General features: G+C 35.9%; 1 protein-coding gene across 1 annotated transcript in view; it reads left to right on the forward strand.

The window, feature by feature from the left end:
- Positions 1–1,066: 1,066 nt before the first annotated feature.
- Positions 1,067–21,617, forward strand: part of cltrn (collectrin, amino acid transport regulator) — a 43,941-nt gene continuing 23,390 nt past the window's right edge. Inside the window, exons 1-3 of the mRNA XM_039745046.1 lie at positions 1,067–1,176; positions 1,697–1,758; positions 7,651–7,736. Coding sequence (XP_039600980.1) covers positions 1,110–1,176; positions 1,697–1,758; positions 7,651–7,736 — 215 coding nt within the window. The 5' untranslated portion in view covers positions 1,067–1,109. The remainder of the gene's footprint in view (positions 1,177–1,696; positions 1,759–7,650; positions 7,737–21,617) is intronic.

Below are 21,617 nucleotides of genomic sequence, written 5' to 3' on the forward strand. Positions count from 1 at the left end.
ATTTACTCTACAATAGACCATACATTATGTAAAATGGGCAAATTTGTTCCTTTTACCTTCCATTTTTGAATTTGTAACTGCAATTCCAGGTCTGGGTAGCTGTGGCTGATTCGGGCAACACTGGAGGACAGGATAGGAAGCATACTGTATCTACTCCCACCTTAAGTAGGGGCGATTTAGAGATACTTAACTCACTTAAAGATGCCAATTAACTTAACTTGCATGTCTTTCTCGTAGGAAAGGAAAAGCAGAAAACTTAAAGGAAAAGTTACACAATAACTTAGTGAAATGTCAAACTCCACACAGGCAATGTCCAAGATGGAACGAAAATTATGTTAAAGACAAAAAATGATTATAACTTGTAACTTTGTGGGGTTTCTGCCCTGAAGAGGAAGACAAATGTTGCTTTGGATGAGGTGTTGTTCTGTATAAGATTATTTGAAAAGAGTTCTAATTCATGTAACATTCCCAGATCCTCAGAACTGCGTTGAGCTGTAGTCTCTCCCATAGGCATCAGGAGCCAAGTTAGACACTAACCCTGAGTGAGTCCCCATAGCAGATTTACATACATCCACACTTACTTATGCAGTACAGTATGTCAAATGAAACTAGCCAATCAGTCCTGTATGTTTTTGGGAAGTGTGACGGCAAAAAAGGAGCAGCCTTAGAAGCACACATGCTCAATGGGAGCAACATGCTGTCTCTACACAGACAATAACAGGATCTGGACTTGAACTCTTAGGAGCTTTGATCCAACATCAATAACTACTGCACAATCCCATTACCCTGTAATGCAAAATAAAATTATGGGAAAAATCTTGTGTGCAAAAACATTGTGTTGCATACTTCTCTAAAGCCTAAGCTGATTTTCTTTCCTTTAAGAAGAAATAAACATGAACGTCATGTTTGCATAGTTACAATTTGCACAGCATTGTAGTGAAGGGTGTGTGTGTGTGTGTGTTTGTTAAAGAAGTTGCGTTTAATCATTAAACCCTTAACAAAGCCTCCCTCTTGGAATAGTTTTAATCGTGCACTGTTTTAATCCAAGATCCAAAGGAGCTAGGAATTGGTTTTTGCTAGCAGTCTCCTTCTTTACTTTAGTAGGGAAAATGCTGTCTGGAGTGATTTTAATCGTCATGTTGTTTCCTGCTCTGGTACTAACCATGTGTGAACCAGGTATGTACAATTTAGAACTTCAACAAATTAATAAAAAGAGGAACAGCACGTGAGAATTGCAAAGAAAATCATACTGTTAGAAACTAGTTTATTTAGCAGTTTGTGTTTTGCTATTCACTTGTATGGAAGTTCAGATTAACATTTATTAAATGTAAAAACAATAATAATAATAGTGATTATTTACTAAAATGTTGAACTGCTTTACTTCTAAATAGCATATTTTTTATTCATGCTTAATTTATAATGTATGTGTGTTTTCCTACTTTTATTTTATAAGGGACACTGACTTGGAACATCCAAAGCAACATCACATTAATAAATTAATTGATTATGTCTTTATATAAATACAAGCAGATTAAAAAAAAACAATTTTAGGTCCAGCTTCTTTGTCACAATAGCACTCTGCCTGCTATGTTAGCTGTGTCTAAAAAACAATTACAATTATATTTACCCTGAAATATTAACTTATGTTTTACAAAATAATAAAAAAATCCATTAAAATAATGTTTTAATTCTTTAGGTACACATGATGATGGCTACAAAGTAAGACTAAGTATAAAAACAGCCCTTGGTAAAGATGCAGTAAGTATATCTTTCACTATTGTATGTAGAAATAACACTTCAAAAAAGGAGCTAATTTTGAAACAAAAAATACAGAATTTATTAACAGTTGCAAATGGTACTTTTATTAACTAATTTGGCGATTTCTACCACGACCTGTCTTTTTGCAATGGTGATTAACAGCTAAATATTAAACAGTTAATTGTTTTATACAGTACCTTTCACAAAACCCATACTTTATGATCAATTTTTTTAAATGATTATTTTCGAATGTTCATAATTTTGCCCGCATCTGCCAGAGATTATGTGTTTTTTATACATAGTGTATAATAAACAGATGCTACTTGAATATATTTGCTTGGAAATTATCTGTACAACATGATTTAAATAAATCATTCTGAATTCCCAGTGGGAAACTTTTTTGGAATAATAACACTGATTTGCTGTCAATAAAAAATCAAATTCTGTTTGTAGTTAAGTGAAGTTCTGACCCTACCCCAGTTATGAAGTTGACAAATGTACATTAGTCTAACTGCTATAAATTAGTAATATAGTATAAGGAACAGGAAAACTGCACCACATGTAATCATGTAAACTGGCTCCATATCAGGGTGCTATGTGAATCTTAGCCTTTCTCATAAGTACACCCATTTAGACTAAAACAGACCCTCCCCTGACTATGACTGGTCTGGGCCAGATACATAAAAAAATGATTCTTAGTTACAAGCTTCAATTCCATTCAAATCAATTTATTCTTTTCAAGGCTCACATTAACTTTAGAACACATTGTGCTATGCAATAGTTGCAGACTTGCAATCTGCCTTAAAGTCCAGATTCCAGCCACTTTGCAAAATAATGTAATCCACAGGCAAACTGTGACAGTTTCAGCTGAAAGCAAAATGACTGAAAAACAGGTCCTTATCATTGATAACAGCAAATCCACTCCCAAGTGCAAAAATGAACATGAGAAAGAGAAAGAAAATGAGACATTAAACCAAAATAGTTGCTATAATTATTTTAAAAAACCATAACAGAAAGCAATGTCGACAGTTTCAACAAAGGCTTCACTAATAGTAAGCCTTTAAAATAATGATTGTTCAGCCATGACCTGAATGATGACATCACTGAAGTTTCTCTGTTGTGAGATAAATAAACCCTGTAGATTTTATCTTTATCAATTTAAGAAGGTCTATGTAAGCATTAGTTAGTTTGTTTTTTTTTACTGGAATGGGGAACTAAAGAGTTTTTGACTTGAAAGATGAAAAAATGTTTTTAAAGACTAGCTCTAAATGTCAGTGGAAAATGTAAAAACTTGTACTGCTTAGTTCTAGTTATGATCTTTAGTGCCATGCTTTGTATTAGGTCCAACCATAAGAGTAGTCAATTGTACTGTAGAAAAAATAATGTCCTACTACTTAGTCCTAATTTTGTAATATTTCCATTTTGGAGAAAGGGCAAAAAAAGGTTTAAATCAATGACAAGTATAACATCTGTGTTTTTGCCAAAATTAATTCTTATGAATTTAAATGCAACATGTCTGTGAATGAAGAAGAACTAAAGGTGATTTCCATAAGACAAGTCAAAAAAAGAACATTAAGCCAAAAAGGATACAGAGCCAAGATCTAAAACTAAGAATAAGAAAGGATGCTATGGGTTGTTCCTTCGCGAATCCAGCCTTGGACAGCCAGAAACTGCCTGTTGCTGATGATTGTGCTGTCATGATAATGACATCACATTTCACACACTCCCAGTCATCAGGCCTAGAAACAGCATAGCAACCATCAGCAAAATTATCCCAAAATGTCAGCTTGTATAAGACAAACAAGATGACATTGTGAGAAAACATGAATCATTTTGAATACAGTGAAATGTATATAGGAACAAAAAATAAATATCACCAATAGATTCCTTAAACTTCAAAATGCCAGAAACTATACTTAAATAATTTTTTAAGTCATTAAAATCATAAACCTGATCATAACATTGGTTCTTTGCTGAGGTTTCCACCTTACTAATGGCCATCCTCTTAGTCTAGAACAAGTTTGTTGTTTCTAGTTTTCTGTTTAGCTTCTCTAATACTTGATGTTTGGACTGCATCTTGATTTTTTATCTTGGTTAGTGTTTCACATTTGTTGTATCTTTCAATTTAGATTTCTATTTGTATTATTTATAGTGTATATATATATATTATATATATATAAGGTTTGGTTTATGAGATTTATTTCAGTCTAGTGTTCTAAGAATGTAACAGTAAAGTACAATATAATTAATAATAATTCTGTATTACTGCATTCAATGGCCTAAAATTGTCAACAGTGAACTGCTTTAGTGTAGAGATTCGTCAATGGTATTGAACACTTTAGCAGCAGAAGACCTTAGTAATTTTTTATATAAACAAAATATTAAAAATTATATCACATTTCAGGCACCTGATCTTCAACACACAATGGAGGAGATGTTTGGAATACTTGTTGAAAAGCATATATTTTTTTTTCTTTTTTATTTCTTTTGTATTTTAGATTTATAGGGAACATTTGTTTAACATTATTTGAAATAGTGACCAGGTTGATGTTATTTACTTGTCTGAAACCTATAATTGAAGTGTTTAATTTTTTTTTAAATTAGGTTCAATTCATACTTTGATGTAGACAAAGTAAAGAGGAATCATCGGTATTAGTTTAAAGAATATTCTTATACTTCAAATTCATCAAATATTGTGATTTTATTAGTCTAATCTGGATACTGCAGAGAATTAAATTAAACTTGTTTATATGGTAAACGAGGCTGCTTTGGCAAGATTTTGAAATTTTTAAAGCAGTCGCTGTAGACGATTAGTTAGACAAATAGGTTAAGGAAGGATCTGCCTTTTACAAGCTATGTTCAGTGCAGCTCTTTTCTAATACTTGTATATTTAATAGTAAGCTGATCTGTTTAAAGAAGTGTGCAAAGCAAACACACATAGAATTACAACTTTTTAGATCAGATTTAGATTACAACTGTATGTGACAGTAAATCTGACATTGACATAAGTGACTTGAAAACTTGAATCAGAACTGTGTGGATATTTACCCTCTACTGTACAACTGGACATCTTGTTAGTGATCTTCTTGGGGCAGTCTGATGTAGTTTGGCAATACAGCAGCAGACTGTGTGTAGCATTCTACACTTTTTGTCTGCCAATGGAGCCCACCTGCTAAGGATTTTGTGATTGAAATGTGTATTTCTTTGAGAGACATAGGCATTGACATAAGTAATCAAGCACCTATTTAATATTTGACGTTCTCAAACCCCTGCTTTGTATCAAAGCCCTTTACATGTCCCTCTTACCTATCCTAGCTCCTCTCTTGTTTTCATAGGTTTTCATGTAGAGATACAGCATTGATGACCACACGCAAATCAACAGCTACATTGTTTGTTTTCTGTTTTTCTTCCTTTTCTTCCTTGAGCTGATGAATTTACAGACATCTTGCAAGGAAAATAATATGAAGTAGTGTATCAGCCGCTATGCTGTTTAGGTTTGTGGTTGGACTTTTAGATTGCACCTATCTGGAAAATGTATTTGAGCATGCAAGACACATTCAGGATAGGTATCTGTACACACTCAAATCAGATTTGGATCACCTACAAAATTAATTTGAATAGTTAAATAAGAAAATCAGATACGAGCCAAAAAACAGAACTGAGTCTTTTAACTGTATATTTTTTAGCATTAGGGAGACAATTAACCCAATGCCTCTATAGACGGTGCCTATGATTTCTATAATTGTGAATAATCTAAATCCAAAGTTGCTGCATCACATATAAAAACTATAGAGCAAAGTCAGTATTTCTATGATATGGTTGTCATAGGTAGACAATCAAAGACAGAGAGAAAATAAATAGATGCTTTTGAATTTTATACATTTTATACATGTCTGAATTGTACTCTAGACTCATCAATGATCAAGGTAAAGTTGCAAAGCTGCTGTTCAGAAAAAATCCTTATTACATCTATTGCTTCTTTCGTTCTTCTACACTTTAGGATCCAACTCACATTTTCCACCTTCATAATCCCTAAGGAGCATTTCAAGAATTATTTGAAATGTATGTGAAGTGTAACATATTGTTACTCTTTGTGCCTTTCTCAGGTTTCACTCTTACTGACTTTATGAAGTTCTGGCTAATTGTTCTTTATTTCTTCTCACACTGCTTACAATTTCGTCCTACATTTGTTTAATACGGAACTTTATTTTAATTACTGAGTTAAGCTTGGCTTCTTCTGTTGTAACTCTTAATCCCAACTTGCTGTTTAGCTACTGACGTGTATAGTAGTTTTACTAAAGTTTCAATTCTTTCCTGTTTTGCAAGTTCATGTGGTTTTCTGGTGGGAAGTTTGGTCTAATGATTAAGTCATTGGGCTGCATACCACAAGATTACCAATTAAATCCTCTGCACCTTAAACTGTGAAATCGCCAACTCTTTGGAAGCGTTAGAGGCAGGACTGGCACAAAGGTATATGGCACACCTAGGCCACATTGACTACTGGTGTCGCACTGAGAAGTTTGCCTTGTTAAAATAATTTTCCAGAAAAAAAAATGACAGTGGGACCAAATCACAGGCATTACTCTGTGGCGTTGGTGTCTTGTTCATCTTTATGATGCACAATTACCTTAACATGACTTATTAGTGGTGAAGGTCTCCCTTGAAAGTAGGAGCATGTTGTAATTAGAATTATATGGAATCTAAAAGGGGGAGGTCTTAAGGTATTATTGTGTTGATATTAGCATTAGATGCATTTATTTGTTTGGGTGATTCCCCATTGAAGGGAGGAGGTGGGTTGACATTAGTAATATATAAACAGGCCAACCCCGAAACTATTAGTGCATGGATATTTGTATTTGATGCCATCTTAGAGTATTGGTCCCCTTTGAAGGTAGGCATGCACTGATAACGTTTATTATTACACATAATATAAGAGTAGAGAGAGGATGGAGAGCATTCATATTAGTATATGATCTCAAAGAGGAAGGAGTGGGGCCCCTTAAAGAGCTTAGATGTGCCTTGGCACCCCTAAGCCTTTGTATCGAGCCAACTCGGATAACCAGATAGTTTCTTTTTCATTAGTAGCTCTTGTATGATATTTATCATTGTGCATATTTGTTTCCTCATATTGGGTTAATCACAAATCACAAAACTTAAGTAATATTGCTTTGGATATTGAATTCATTAAACATAGCTCAAACTAAAAGAAAACTGTTTCAAAATATGTAAAAAAGAGACCTTTGTTCTAACTGTTAGAATCAATCAATAGACCATTATAAGAAAAATGACACTGTTGTTCTTTTTTTGAGTACCTTGTGACCTGAATTTGAAATAAATCTGTTAGGAAAACAGACAGATAGATTTATTTGAGGGCCCTTTTATGCAGTATTTATAAAACATTTCATATCAGCATATGTCATAACAGCATTAATAAATCAATATGTCATGCATGGGATCTGCCATAACAAAGGAAAAGCATTCATAACAATAAATGTGCAGTAAATGTTAATGTAACATTTCATTATTTAAGGCATTCAAAGTCTCAATGATACAGAAAATGTGAGGGTGGAAATTGAATTGTCTCAATACTATTGTTAAAACAATATGACTGTTTTTGAAATAATGCAAGAATTGAAAGCAAACCAGCCATGACAGAGATTTTATGATGTTTTCTGTCTGTGTTGCTTTGATGACATTTTTTAAATTAGGAAAATCTGTTTCGATTAACTCTTCAAATGATGATAAATAAAAAAATTAAAATAAATAAATATTCAAATAAAGTGTTAGCATTATTAATTGTATGCTCAATGGAGATTTTACTGTCTCTTGAAGAATGTTTAAAATTGATGTGATGCAGTATTAATTAAAATATATTGTTTTGTTCTCTTCCAGTATCAGTGGAATGAAGATGAAAAGTTTTTATTCAGAGCAACCATTGCATTTGCAATGAGGGCATACACAAAAGATGAAACTTACAAGTAAGCTAGTTTTGCACTTAGATACCTTTATCCTTTTATTTTCTTCACAACGTTATGCCATGTAGAGTGCATGCAGGAGTTTTAAATCAGAAGAAAAAGAGTAGCATCAGTTTGCATTAGGTAATGTTTGTCTCAAGCTCAAAATAGGCATTCAACAGACTCACTAGATATTGATTTCTATTTACTTTTAAGAGTAAGAGAATTTGTTTGAAATGAGAAGGAAAAATCCCAAAAATACCATATTAGTGATGTGAGTGTGAATATATGTATATTGTCAAGTAAGGGGAAGTGGCTCTTGGAGTTTTGAAATGGTAATTGACCTTTACTATCCATCCATTATCCAACCCGCATAACTACAGGGTTACGGGGGTCTGCTGGAGCCAATCCCAGCCAACACAGGGCGCAAGGCAGGAAACAAACCTTGGGCAGGGCGCACACACACACAGCACACACTAGATTTAGAATCGCCAATCTACCTAACCTGCAAGTCTTTGGACAGTGGGAGGAAACCCACGCAGACATGGGGAGAACATGCAAACTCCACGCAGGGAGGACCCAGGAAGCGAACCTGGCTCTTCTAACTGCAAGGCAGCAGCGCTACCCACTGCGCCACCATCCCGCCCCTTTAACATTTACATCATTAATAATATTGCATCTCTTGTTAAAAGTTGGTTAAGGCAGTGTTGTTCATAGTAGTTATCTGCTGGGCAGGGCTGGCTTAGGAGCTTGCCGAGTTTGAACTTTTGTATTTGGAAAAAATAACAACATTTTTAAAGTGCCATATAAGGAGAAATATTTCATGGTATTTCAATGATTCTTGTGTCATTTGTGTTCATATTTTTCATTTTTTGAGTTGTCCCGTGCCAGCGATATTACCCCAAAACTAAGGAAGAATATTTAAAAAAAAATAAATATTGTTGTAAAATGTGACAATATATAAACAAAAACACAATGATATGTGAGCCAAGGCAAGCTTGTTAGTGAGCCCGCCTCAAGCATCCCCCCATATTAATTCATTTCCAGCAAACAAAGCACATAGAGTCTAAGGATTTAGCATATAATTGACGTAAGTTGTTATGACATTGGGATGTGTATCTCATTTTAGTACCATTCCAGATTGGTGAGGTTGTTTTCTTGATGTTAAGTATAAATGATGGTACTAGGTTGGCATCATCAGCACTGGTATATTCATCTATCCATCTATCCTCTTCCGCTTATCCGAGGTCGGGTCGCAGGGGCAGCAGCTTGAGCAGAAATTCCCAGACTTCCCTCTCCCCGGCTACTTCTTCTAGCTCTTCTGGGGGAATCCTGAGGTGTTCCCAGGCCAGCCGGGAGACATAATACCTCCAGCATGTCCTGGGTCTTCCCCGGGGCCTCCTCCCGGTTGGATGTGCCCGGAACACCTCACCAGGGAGGCGTCCAGGAGACATCCTGATCAGATGCCCGAGCCACCTCATCTGACTCCTCTCGATGCAGAGGAGCAGCGGCTCTACTCTGAGCCCCACCCGGATGACTGAGCTTCTCACCCTATCTTTAAGGGAAAGTCCAGCCTCCCTGTGGAGGAAACTCATTTCAGCTGCTTGTATTCGCGATCTCGTTCTTTCAGTCACTACCCATAGCTCATGACCATAGGTGAGGGTAGGAACGTAGATTGACTGGTAAATTGAGAGCTTTGCCTTATGGCTCAGGCACTGGTAAATTACAATGGACAATTAACACATTAATTTCACTTGTTCATCTCTATCTCTTGTTATTACAGCTATCATCTGCATCCATCGTACTGTTTCGCCTGTTATTTGCACGATAACTTCCTTGATTGGAAAATCCATCTCTCCCAATCATTACTCTTCTTTTTACACTTTGTCATTGCCTCTTTGATCAAGTGTGTTTGTAAATAGTTTTCAAGCAAATAACTGTCTGAGCGGAATCAGTGTTGAAGTAAAAAGAATGCTCTTTCCTGCTGTGTTTGATCTCCACCTCACCAGACTTATATATTTCCTGTCAGAATAGTACATCGGAGAATAGTCTGGTGGTGACAAGATGTGTTTACACAATTAACTTGTGCCCTTTCTAAACTTCAAAACTGCAATATATACATACAGTATATACAATTCACAGAATTGTTAAAGAAAGACTTTATTATAAAACTTACAGAAATTCCCTTTTAGTCACCTTCAAAATACTCTTCTTGAGATGCAATACACTTGTTCCAGTGCTTCACCCATTCCTATTAACATGGCGCTTCAAGTATTTTTTGTTGGATTCCTTCCATGGTTTCAAATTGACTTTACAATTTAATTTTAATTTTGCAAACAAAAAGAAGTTACAGGGAGTAAGAGCTGAAGAATATGAAGGGTGAGTGGTCAAAAACTCTTTGACGGGCAAAGCAGTATATACAGGTGTATTTTTATTGTACAAAATACAGTTTGCTCTGGACTCTTTTTCCTCGTGCTTTTCCATAGATGCCTCAGCAGCTCAGTGTAATGTCATTGATTATCAGACTGTTAACTGGGAATGAGTACATTATAAAAAAAGTCTGCCAATATTTGAAAAATGAAATCTTGTCTCTTGAAAATCTACCATTTCTGCCATGCCAGAAATACGCACTCAATGAACTCAGCATGACACAGTTTAGCAGGAAATGTATACAGGACTGTAAGTCTAAATCACTGACAATAATGGATAGAAGTTCATTCGATCAATCATTTTCAAGCATCACAGGGCCCTAGACTCCATCCCAAACATTCCTGATTGGGACTCCCACATAAATGAATGGCACTCCCACATACCTACACCTGCACTTAATCATATCGGTACACTTTAGAGTCACCAATTAATATAGATTGTTGGAATGTGGGTGAAAATAGAAATCCTCAAAGAAAACTCCACAAAGAAAGAGACTGGGATTTGAGTTGAGAACTCTAGAACATTGAAGGTCCAAACGAATGCTATCAATGGCTGAACTTGGTGATCAAGTCTTAACTTGAAGAACGAGATTCCAGTACCAGCTTATAGTTTAGGGATCATTCATTGGAAGAGATCTGAGACAGAGAGTATGTGCACCAAGACCAAAAAGCTCCTGATCATGCATTGAACTTCACTATTCAAAACCAGATGTTAAGCAGCTATATATCAAGAAATGGAATGGTGGCCATGGACTCATCAAACTGTTGTTTGCGTTAAAGATTACCATTGTTGCCTTGAGTGACTATATTGAGTTTGGCAGAGATGAGTTCACTAAGCTCATGAAAAGACTGACAGAGAAACATAATCCCTTATTGCAGCCTGTCAATCAATCTGCAATGAAATGGAGGCTAAATACAGTCATTGAAACTTAGAAGATTGATCTGCTCAGAACAAATTCACTGCACAGCTTGTACTACCATAGTCTTGACAGAGAATTAGTGGACAAAAAGTGTAAGTGTGACATGGCTTAACAGCCCCAGGCTCAAGGGAAACTGAAAGCCTAATTATTACAGCTCAGTGACAGACACTAAATTGCAGGTACAACCAGTGCAACATCTTGATGCAGCAGGTTGACAGCAAATGCAGAATGTGAAGCAAGGCTGATAAGACTCTCTGCCATATCATCACTAGATGCATAAGGCTGGCTTCTACTGCATACATAAATAAGCACAACCTGCTCTCTGCACTTGTCAATTTGTGATGTTCTTGTTTGACTGATCCCTAAGAAATGGTAACAATTCATGTTGTTAATATCGGAGACACTACTATTATGTGCAACATGGCAGTACAAACTATTCATGCAATTTCAGCTTGCTGTCTTGATATGATGATCCATCACAAGAGTGAGAAATAATTCCTTGCTAATCGATCAAACAATGCCAGACAACAACATCTTGCTCAAAGAAGCTGAAAAGTAGAGCAAATTTAAAGATCTGGAGGATGTGTGACACCAAGACTAGAATTGCGCTGTGGTGTTCAAGGCTCTAGACATCAAGAAAGGATTTGAAAAAATCTGCCGGAGTTGCCAGGATAACACACAGCCCAGGAAGTGCATAAGATTGCACTGATGGAAATTGCTTACATTCTTTGTAAAGTGCTAGGTTAAACCTCAGGTCCCTTGTCAGGATACAGACGCCAAAGCAGCTCCTGGCAAATTGCCATGATAAACAAATGAAATAATAATAACACAGCAAATTACACAATTAAATGCATCAAAACCATTAACCTTTTTGAAACATGTAAAAGTATCAGTACTTCTTTTGGAGCAGCAAACAGCAAAGGGAAGGGCAAGAATATGCTCCTATTGTAAACTGTAGGAATCAAACACACAGACTAAGGATCAAGTAGACTCACTGTGTGAAAAAAATGGGGGAAAAAACTAAAGTTGCCAAACATGAAGTGTAACATGATGAGTATGCTATTGTTTGAATGCTTTACATGGCCAAATGCAAACCAAAATGTTTCCATCACCACTGAAACAAATCTTTAATTAGTCAATTAATAAGATGTCATAATCACTAACTTACTCAGCAAGAAAGCATGGACTATTTTTTCACATTTTGGGGATTTTTCAGATTCTTTTCTTATGAGTTCTGTAAGAAACAGTTATAGTGGCATGCAAAAGTACTCAGTTCCCTAGAAAGTCATCATAATTTTCTGCATGACAAGAGATTTGCATACATATTTATACATTTAATATTTTTAACGTGAACTCTTTTGCTGTAACAATACATTTCCAAACTCAAAATAAACCGTTTTCTGGAAATATTTACTGAAGAAGAAAAACTCAAAAGTTAGTGTTTGCGTAAGTTTTTAAACCTCTGTGCTTTGGAAGCTTCTGGTTTACACAAATGAGAAATTAATCACAAACAAAACAAAGATGACAGTCATTTAACCATAATTAATCATAATTAAGTGCTACTTGTGAGTCCTTTATATCTCTCTGGATATAAAAAGTGATTAAAAAATGGAAAGGTGAGTGTTTTAGAATAACCAAGTCAAAGCCCTGATCTTACTGCATTGAGAATCTGTAGCACTGTTTGAAAACTGCTGTTCAGTGGAGCCATCCCAGCAACCTAGAGGATCTCCATCAATTCTGCCCAGAAGAAATGGGTACACAACTGGTACATACTTACCCCAAAAGAATTAAGGCTGTCAATGGAGCAAAAGGGTTCTTGACAAAGTATTAATGTGTATGGCTTGAATACTTATGTGAAAACTTTAGAATTTCTCTTTTCAGTTAAATATCTGCAGAAAATGGTTTATCTTGACTTTGGAAACATATATGTAACAGCATAAGAGTTCACATTAAAATACTGAATGGATAAATATATGTACAAATCTTTTGTCAAGCAGAAAATTATGATGACTTTCAAGGGAATTGAATACTTTTGAATGCCACTGTAAAACAAAAGAGACAAAAATAATTTGCATCACAACATGAAGCGTGCAAGCCAGGGGTTACTCTACTAAAACAGGAGACATTTCATAATAAAATGCAGCATTCTCAAACTTGTTTAATTCAGCTCAAGGTCACTGTGGTCATCAGTACACCACAGCACTCACATATCCACAAACCCACCCTCACATTCACCAAGGGTCAATCTGGAGCCACCACTTAACCTAACAGGAATGTGGGAAGAAAGCTAGAGTATCTAGAGAAAAGCTCATCAGTCACAGGGACAACATGCAAACTCAAAATAAACAACGACCAGTTGGAGGATTTGAACCCAGTAAGATGAGTCAGCAAGGTGCAGCAGTAAGCACTACGTTGCCAGTTCTCAATATTCCAACCTTTCTATTAAAATGAAAGTTTATAATAACACAAGCTAAGTATTTACAAACAGATTTGTAACTCACTGATTAGCTACTGAAAAACAAGAACAACTCAAAAATTATGAAAGAAATTTTGATTTTCAAAAGATTGTGAAGTGGGCTAATGACCAGAACCTACATTATGAAGAGCATGGATTCAGACTATCAACCCTATAACGATAAGATATAAAACATGTGATGGGTGAATCCAGTGAAGATTGCAAGTGATCCAACTACAGCCTACAGCAGTAGTTCCCAAACTCAGAACTGAGGACCCCCTGTGGCTGCAGGTTTTTGTTCCAACTAGATTCACAATCAGTAATAATACTTGATAATAACTGTTCTCTTTAAATTAGCTGGTCTTTTTGCACTTATCTTATTCTGTATTCAGAAGTTCATCAAGATCATTTTTATGTTTATAGGGCATTTAGAAATTATTTATTTTTCTTGCTATAGCTTTAAATGCTTAACTCTCTTTTGCTGATATCCTATTGTATTTTTCATTTTTTCTGTGTAGTTTGCTCTCTTCATTGTATCTTAATAATGAGAATTAAAAACAGGCAGATACTCCAGCCTCAGACCCACTAATTAGTAAATAATAGATTAAATATTCAGAACATCCAGAACAATTGAAAGAAAATCAGGATGAAAACATTTTTAAAAAGTGAAAAAAGAGATTATCCCCATGTAACTGCTTAGTACATTTTAGTAAAAAAAATTACCAAACTTAGCTGTGTAGTTTCTACACTGACCCTAAAACAAAGTAAATGTATAAAAAATGTCCCCATAAAAATGCTTAGTATATTTTAATGAAAATGTAACAAACTTAGTTTTGTAGTTTCCATATTGATATCAAGACATAGAAACTGGGAAATAACAGTTCACTTAATTAGGTTAGGGGTCCAAATAAAAACAGAAGTTGGTTGGAACAAAACCCTGCAGCCATAGTGGGTTCCCAGGAACAAGTCTGGAGACCATTCATAACACCATTTTATGACTCTGTAATATATAGCATACACTTCTGCTAACTTTTTCTAGTTTGGATCCCAAAATATTTTTAATATGTAGGCCTTTAGAGAAGTTTTTTTCTGGTGCCAACTGTCCATAAATTTATGAAAAACCTGAGTGGCTATACAGATGGATACATTTAATACCTGCTCTTCAGATGACTGATGGTGGCAAATGACTTGTTCTAGCTGATAAACTGAGCGTGATCTGGGACTGATTGAAAGTCATTCTGTTAAAAAAAAGTACATTTTTGTGTCTACCATAACATAAAATGACATTTTCACACTCATTTACTCCAGCACAGCATTGGAGCCAGCCCTTGACAGTGTACTATTATATTGCAGAGCCCACTCATGAATACACTCACTCTTACAAGTCTAACCTGTACATCTTTGGAGATGTGTGAAGAAAGCTGGCGTGCCCAGAGGAAAAACTGATGCTGAAACATAAAGAACATGCATACTCAACATGTATGATATGGCACACAAATAAAATGCTGCAGCACCAGCCACTGCATCATCCCACATCTACAATAAAATATTGAAATAAAGTTTACAGATAGATGCTTATCTCATAATAAGCATTGGGAGGTGACTTGTTGGTCGGGGTCTCCAGGACTCTGACTGTGTGTGGCATGTCTGACTCCTTTTCTACATTCTGGCTGTGGTTCTGTAATTAGCTGATGGACAGATATTGTCATTTTCCATTTACAGAAATTAGTTTCTACCTCATTGTTGATGTATTTTAAGAAACCTGTATCCTCATATGTGATAGTTCTGTATTTAGTGAGAGTGGTATGATCTATTCTGGCACTTTACCTTGAGAGTTGCACTTGGTGAGGTGTGCTGTGCAAGAAGAAAACAGTTTCTACTATTGAATTGTAGTTCTGTTGTCACAATGATAGATTGGCCATCTAGCTCCGTGAAGAGAAATGCTTCTGTTCTGTTTTCTGTGTTGTATCTACACCATTTTTGATGCCCATTGTACACACAGCCTATCTGGAAGGGTGTCTCTCTCTGAATTGCCTTTCCCAAGATTTCTTCCATTTTGTCCCCTACAAGGTTTTTTTTGTGTGGGGGGAGTTTTTTCTTGTCTTCTTAGGGAGTCAAATCTGGGGGGCTATCAAAAACTAGGGCCTGTTAAAGCACATTGAGGCATTCCTTTTGTGATTTTGGCTATATAAGAAATAAATTGTTGCTGTTGTATTCAAGGTTTTTGTTGATAATATATGCCAGTTAAGTGCCTTTGAACAGAAGCTTTCATATATTAAATTTTATTGCGTTTATTTGGGAATTTTATTCGGTTTATTTGTTTGACTAATGATAATTTCGACTTATAAGGAAATTCTCCTAAGTCAAAAGTTGGATGGAATTATGTAGGCATGGCCAAAAAGAGTGGACTCTTTTCTATGCCTTAAACTTAAGACTTTATGTTGTTTTAAAAAAATGATGTTCAGTCACAAACATATTAATGAGATAATTGAATCCTTTTGCAATAATTTATTTAAATTGTAATTTTTTTTGTCAAAAAAATATACCCAATGTGGAATGTGTTTTTGGTAGTGCAAAAGTGGGGTCACTTGTAAAAACAAATTTTCTGATTGGTTGGTAAAATAAGTATTTTTTCAACAGTATGTTGAGGACAACAATTGAGAAAAAGTAAAATTCCAAATTTTTAAAAAAAGTACCAGAAAAGGTCTGGCAGATCTAAAGTTTGGCTTCACAGCTGGCGCCAAAGTAAATGAGTGGGCTACTTCTGTAAGCTGGGTGTTGGGCTTTACTTCAAAATAAGAACTTGATGCCCTGACACTTCCCTATAACACAATTAGGTTAGACAGAGGGATGAGCAGTTTATCTTATGACAAAGCAAATAATTGATTTATTGTGATGATCTCTCTATTATAAAAAAAAATCCTGGGAGAGAAAGACTAGGTAAACAAGACGTGATCTTCACGTGAAGATCATGGAAGACACTTAAAAGACCCGTGAGACGAAAGAGATTGGCCAAGGAGTGTCTTGCGATGACGCAGAACATGAGATTGTTGCAAGACACGCCCTATTTACAACCAATATCAAATAAGACCATGGGTAGCAAAACACTCAATCGTGTAAAGTCTTTGAGAACACACAGGGGCTCTCAGCACATATAAAGAGTATAAGGACTATACGTTATAGATAAAATGCCGATGACTAAGCGAAGAAGAAAGAGCAGCATGAAAAAAAGACACAAAAGCTTTGCAGTGAAAAACAATGCAAAAAAGTAAAAGAATAATCTAGGTGCAAATTCAGAAAACAAGGAAAGTAATAATCAGCCTGGAACAAGTGGAATTGAAAAAAATGCACGTCCAATCGGGCTCAGAATTAAAAGACAAAGAGTAAAAGACAAAGAAGAACTTCATAAAGACGTTCAAAAACGTTGGTGCTATACACATACAGAGCAGGTTAGAGATTATGAAAGCAGTGGAATTCAAAAGGCTCAAAAAAAAGTTGGCACGATATAAATGCAGAGAAAGTTAAAGAATATGAAAGCAGGAAAATTAGAAAGTATCAAAAAAAAAAGAAAGTAAAGATCGCAGTAGCGTAAACAAACAGAAATTATTACTCAAAAGAAGGGAAAATAATCACCAGGGACCAGGTGCCATTTAAAAAAAAAGAAGGACAAAGCGAGGTCAGAAATAAAAGACAAAGAGTAGAAAACAAAGTAAAACATCATAAAGAGGTTAAAAAACAAGTAGGCCAAACACATGCAGAGCAGATTAGAGATAATGAAAACAGTGGAATTCAAAAGACTCCAAAAAACGTAGATGTGATACACATGCAGAGCAAGATACAGATATGAAAGCACAAAAAACGACAGTGTCAAAACAAAGAAAGTAAACATCGCATTAGTGCAAAGAAAAAGAAATTATTACTCGGAGAAATAACGAAAAGGCGAATACAGATGGAATATATGGACATAGGTGATATGTAAGAAGTATGTAAATACTGTAAGGCTTTGAAGGCTAAGTCAAGAGAATTTCAAAAACGGGGTTTACCTCACATGCATTTATTGGTTACTTTGCAAAAAAATTAACTGCTGATGATGTAGATCGTTTTGTCCGTGCTGAAATTCTAAACAGAGAAAACTATCCTGAATTATGGTACAAAGTCATTAAAGACATGTCTCATGGACCTCATTTAAAAGATTCAGCATTTTGGGATTTGAAAGATTCCAAATATTGTTTTTAACGACGTTGTGAAATAAAAGTGAAAGTAATGAAATAGCAACAATTCAAAGAAAAAAAAATCTTAAAAGTGTGTATCTGGAAAAACAAACACAGGGGTTGGCGAGCAAAGCGAGCAGGGGGCAAAGCCCCCTAGTTTTTTAAAATGTATTTTGTTTTTTTTGTTGTGTTAGTTAGGTGCTGACATCACTGTTGATACCACATAGTGCTATCTGTGTAATGTGTAACTAGGGAATGAATAAACACACATGTAACCAAGGGTAGTGCCACGTATTAATCTGAACTTGTCATGATCTCTAGGCATTTTGCACTAGTTATTGTGGGTTTAGAGATTTTTTTAACTTAGCTGTATTTGTAATGGCATTTTAAATTATTGGTTATATTGTTTTTTGTTTAATTGTTAATGATGCTATTTCATTGCATCGTGTATTGCTTATATGGACTTCCTTCTCATCTCAAGGGTGTTGGATTCACTAAGTCTTTGTCCAATCTTCACCACGTAACCACAAGGGGATGCCACTGAGTCCCGAACTACAAACACAGTAATACCCAACACATTTCCAGGTTCAAATAAATTATTTTTATTTGACAAGACACCTTCTTTATACAAACACCAGCAAAATAAACCAATCACAATCACAAATCACCTTCCACCTCCAAAAGAATGTTGCCCACTGCTACCTGACTCTAACTCAGCTTAAGTGAGGCAGCAGGCTTCCTTTTAAGTTAGACCAGGGGAACTGCTTTCAATCTCCTGTCCAATTTCTCTGAAGCAATTCTAGGTTGTATGAAAATTAGGGCAGCCTTCCCCTAGCAGTGCCCTCTGGTATCCCCCAAAGATTCTAACAGGGCTGCATCTCCAGACTCTGACTCCCATACCACCCTGTTGGTGTCCTGATCTGGTTTAGCTCTGAGGAACACTGCCACTTGCTGTACGGTGAATGAACTGCTCCCAGTAATCCTGTTCACCCAATCCTTCCATTATGGGCCGGGTATGAATCCTTCCTTTATCCCAGCCAAGCCCTTCCTTCCTGGCATCTACAACCTAAAATAAATTAAAGACTGCTTGGGAAATTATTTAAAAGTACAGGTTTTGTTTACAAATTTCAGGCCCTCCACTCCTGGCTATGATTTGTGGTTTTACAAAGTTTGTTTGATCAAATGTCCTCCAGTTATTGTTGGGTTATGATTTCTGTCTTTTTCCTTAAATCTTGATCACCTATGAATTAAAAGGTTAAGTCAAAAGCAGTACACCCTTTTCATGGAAAGACAACAACAACAATTTATTTCTTATATACCTAAAATTCAAACAAGGAATGCCTCAATTGGCTTTAAATAGGCACTGATTTTTGACAGCCCACCCAGCCGTGAGTCATAATAAGAGAAGAAAAAACTCCCAAAAAATCCTTGTAAGAAAAAAAATGGAAGAATTATTGAGGGACACCCCTTCCAGGCAGATTGGGTGTGCAATGAATGTCAAAAACTGGGGTAAACACAATACACAAAGCAGAACACAAGTAATCCTCTTCAAAGAGCTAGATGGCCAGTCTATCATTGCCACTTCAAAAATACAACACAATAGTAGAAACGGCTTCATACTTGCACAACACTTCTCACCAACTGCAACTCTCATGGCAAAATGCAAGAATAGATTATATCACTCACTAAATACAGAACTATCACATGTAAGGATACAGATTTCTTTAAAAACATCAAAAACAAATTAGAAACTAATTAACATAAGCGAAAAACAATAATCAGTTAATCCAGTCAGTTAATTGCAAGACCATGGCCAGATTGTAGAAAAGGAGTCAGACAAGCCAGACACAGTCAGAGTCCTGGAGACCTCGGCCAATGAGCTGATCCAACTCCAATGTCCATTCTACAGCTGAGTCAGTACTGGGTCAGGAAATCTGATTAAAGGACCTTTCTACCCTATGATTCCAGTGATCTTTTATCTGAGATGACTTTCCCACAGCAGGCAAATGACATTTATATTGGCCCACCACTTCCAAATAAAATGTGCTGGTGAAAGCTTTTGTAAAATTTACTTTGTGATTTTCTTTCAATTGGTTACTGTAATCTGTACATGGATATTGACTATGAATCTGCTCAAGACCTTTGTTTTGTTAGTAAAAAAATTCAATTCCTCAGTTTGGTATGACAACTTTGGAATGTGTTTTGAGTGTTACTTTAATGGCTCGTCAAAATTGCTCACTCAATTGTATGTTAAAATGTTATGCATTTGAGTAATGGATTTTCTTTTGAACCATTATTCCCAACACAGTTCTCAGTTTACTTTGATTCCTTCATTTTTGTTACCATTTTCACTAGGTGGAGGTATTCTACTGCTGAGTATTGATAAATGCTGAGACTAAAGAGCTCTCAAATCCTCTATAATTTAGTTTTCCTGGAATGTCAGAAGCAGTTCATGGGAAATCGGCGTGTTTTCAAAGTCTATTTACTGGAACCCGTTCAGGCAAATAAACTTAATCTCCACGTTTTCAGATTCATAAGAATAAAAGATTATTTTAAGTAAAGAGATTATAAATAGCCTTATAAGGTTTGTCTTGGATTGATTGTTGCAGTACAGCTATAAAAAGTGAATATAGCCATATTTTCATATTGTGGAAAGAAGAAATCTAAGAAAAATGGAAGTGAGCTCATTTGTCTTCTTGGCTTAAACCTGCATTTCAAAAAGTCCAGTTTTCAAATCGACAATAATATTTTATTATAAATATTGTTTTCATGAAGGAAGTGTGAATGAAAAATGTGCCAATAGCTTTATGCCTTTCATGTTTTTTGCATTTTCCACTTAATGATCCATCCATTATCCAACCCGCTATATCCTAACTACAGGGTCATGGGGCCATTTAAAGATCCATCCATCCATTTTCTAACCTGCTGAATCAAAATAAAGGGTCACGGGGGTCTGCTGGAGCCAATCCCAGCCAACAAGGCAGGAAGCCAACCTACCGCAGGACACACACAAACACACACTAAGGCCAATTTAGAATCGCCAATCCACCTAACCTGCATGTCTTTGGATTGTGGGAGGAAACCCACGCAGACACGGGGAGAACATGCAAACTCCACACAGGGAGGACCCAGGAAGCGAACCCAGGTCTCCGAACTGCGAGGCAGCAGCGGTACCACTGCGCCACCGTGCCGCCCCCATTTAAAGATGAATTTTGAAAATGAATCTCTCATTCAACTTCTCTGCCCAGATGCATCTCTTACCTGGACACCTCCCTTCACGTGGACATTTCTACACTCTCTCTTAATCATAGTTAGCACAGGTTGCTTTTCCTGGGTGCCATTTCTGCACTACTAGCATTGCCCTCTCACTGGAAAGCCTCTCTTTCTTTTTTCTGTTGATCCTTGGAAATATTATAATTAAAGTTCATAAAGTGATTCTTCTTTAGTGCATGGCATGGAGGATCAATGGTATGTTTATCCTCAGTCATGTACTGGCTTATGGTAATCAGTCTTGTGGAGGACATTGAGAACCCATTTTCCTCACTGCCTTTTCTTTATCAGTCAGGCTGTGGACCACTGCTCTCTCAAAAAAAAAAACTTATACAGACTGTGGAAATATTCAGTTTTAGTATCTGACTCACTCGATATCTCTTGGACAGTGCAAAGTACAGTTATGGTTAGAATGAAGTCATCAAAAAAAAAGTACTTGACATTGAAGGTTTGGTTCATGATTACACTATTTGCTTATTCAGATGAAGCTTAGAATATTTCATTTAGTGTGTGAATTGAATTTAATACTGTAATCTTTATGTCTCTGTAATCATTCACCTGACAAAGTCAAACGTATTTATTTATTAAATTTCTTAACCTGTTATAGTATTTTAAAATAA

This window comes from Polypterus senegalus, chromosome 2, assembly GCF_016835505.1.
Source record: "Polypterus senegalus isolate Bchr_013 chromosome 2, ASM1683550v1, whole genome shotgun sequence".
In the NCBI taxonomy this organism is placed as follows: Eukaryota; Metazoa; Chordata; class Cladistia; order Polypteriformes; family Polypteridae; genus Polypterus; species Polypterus senegalus.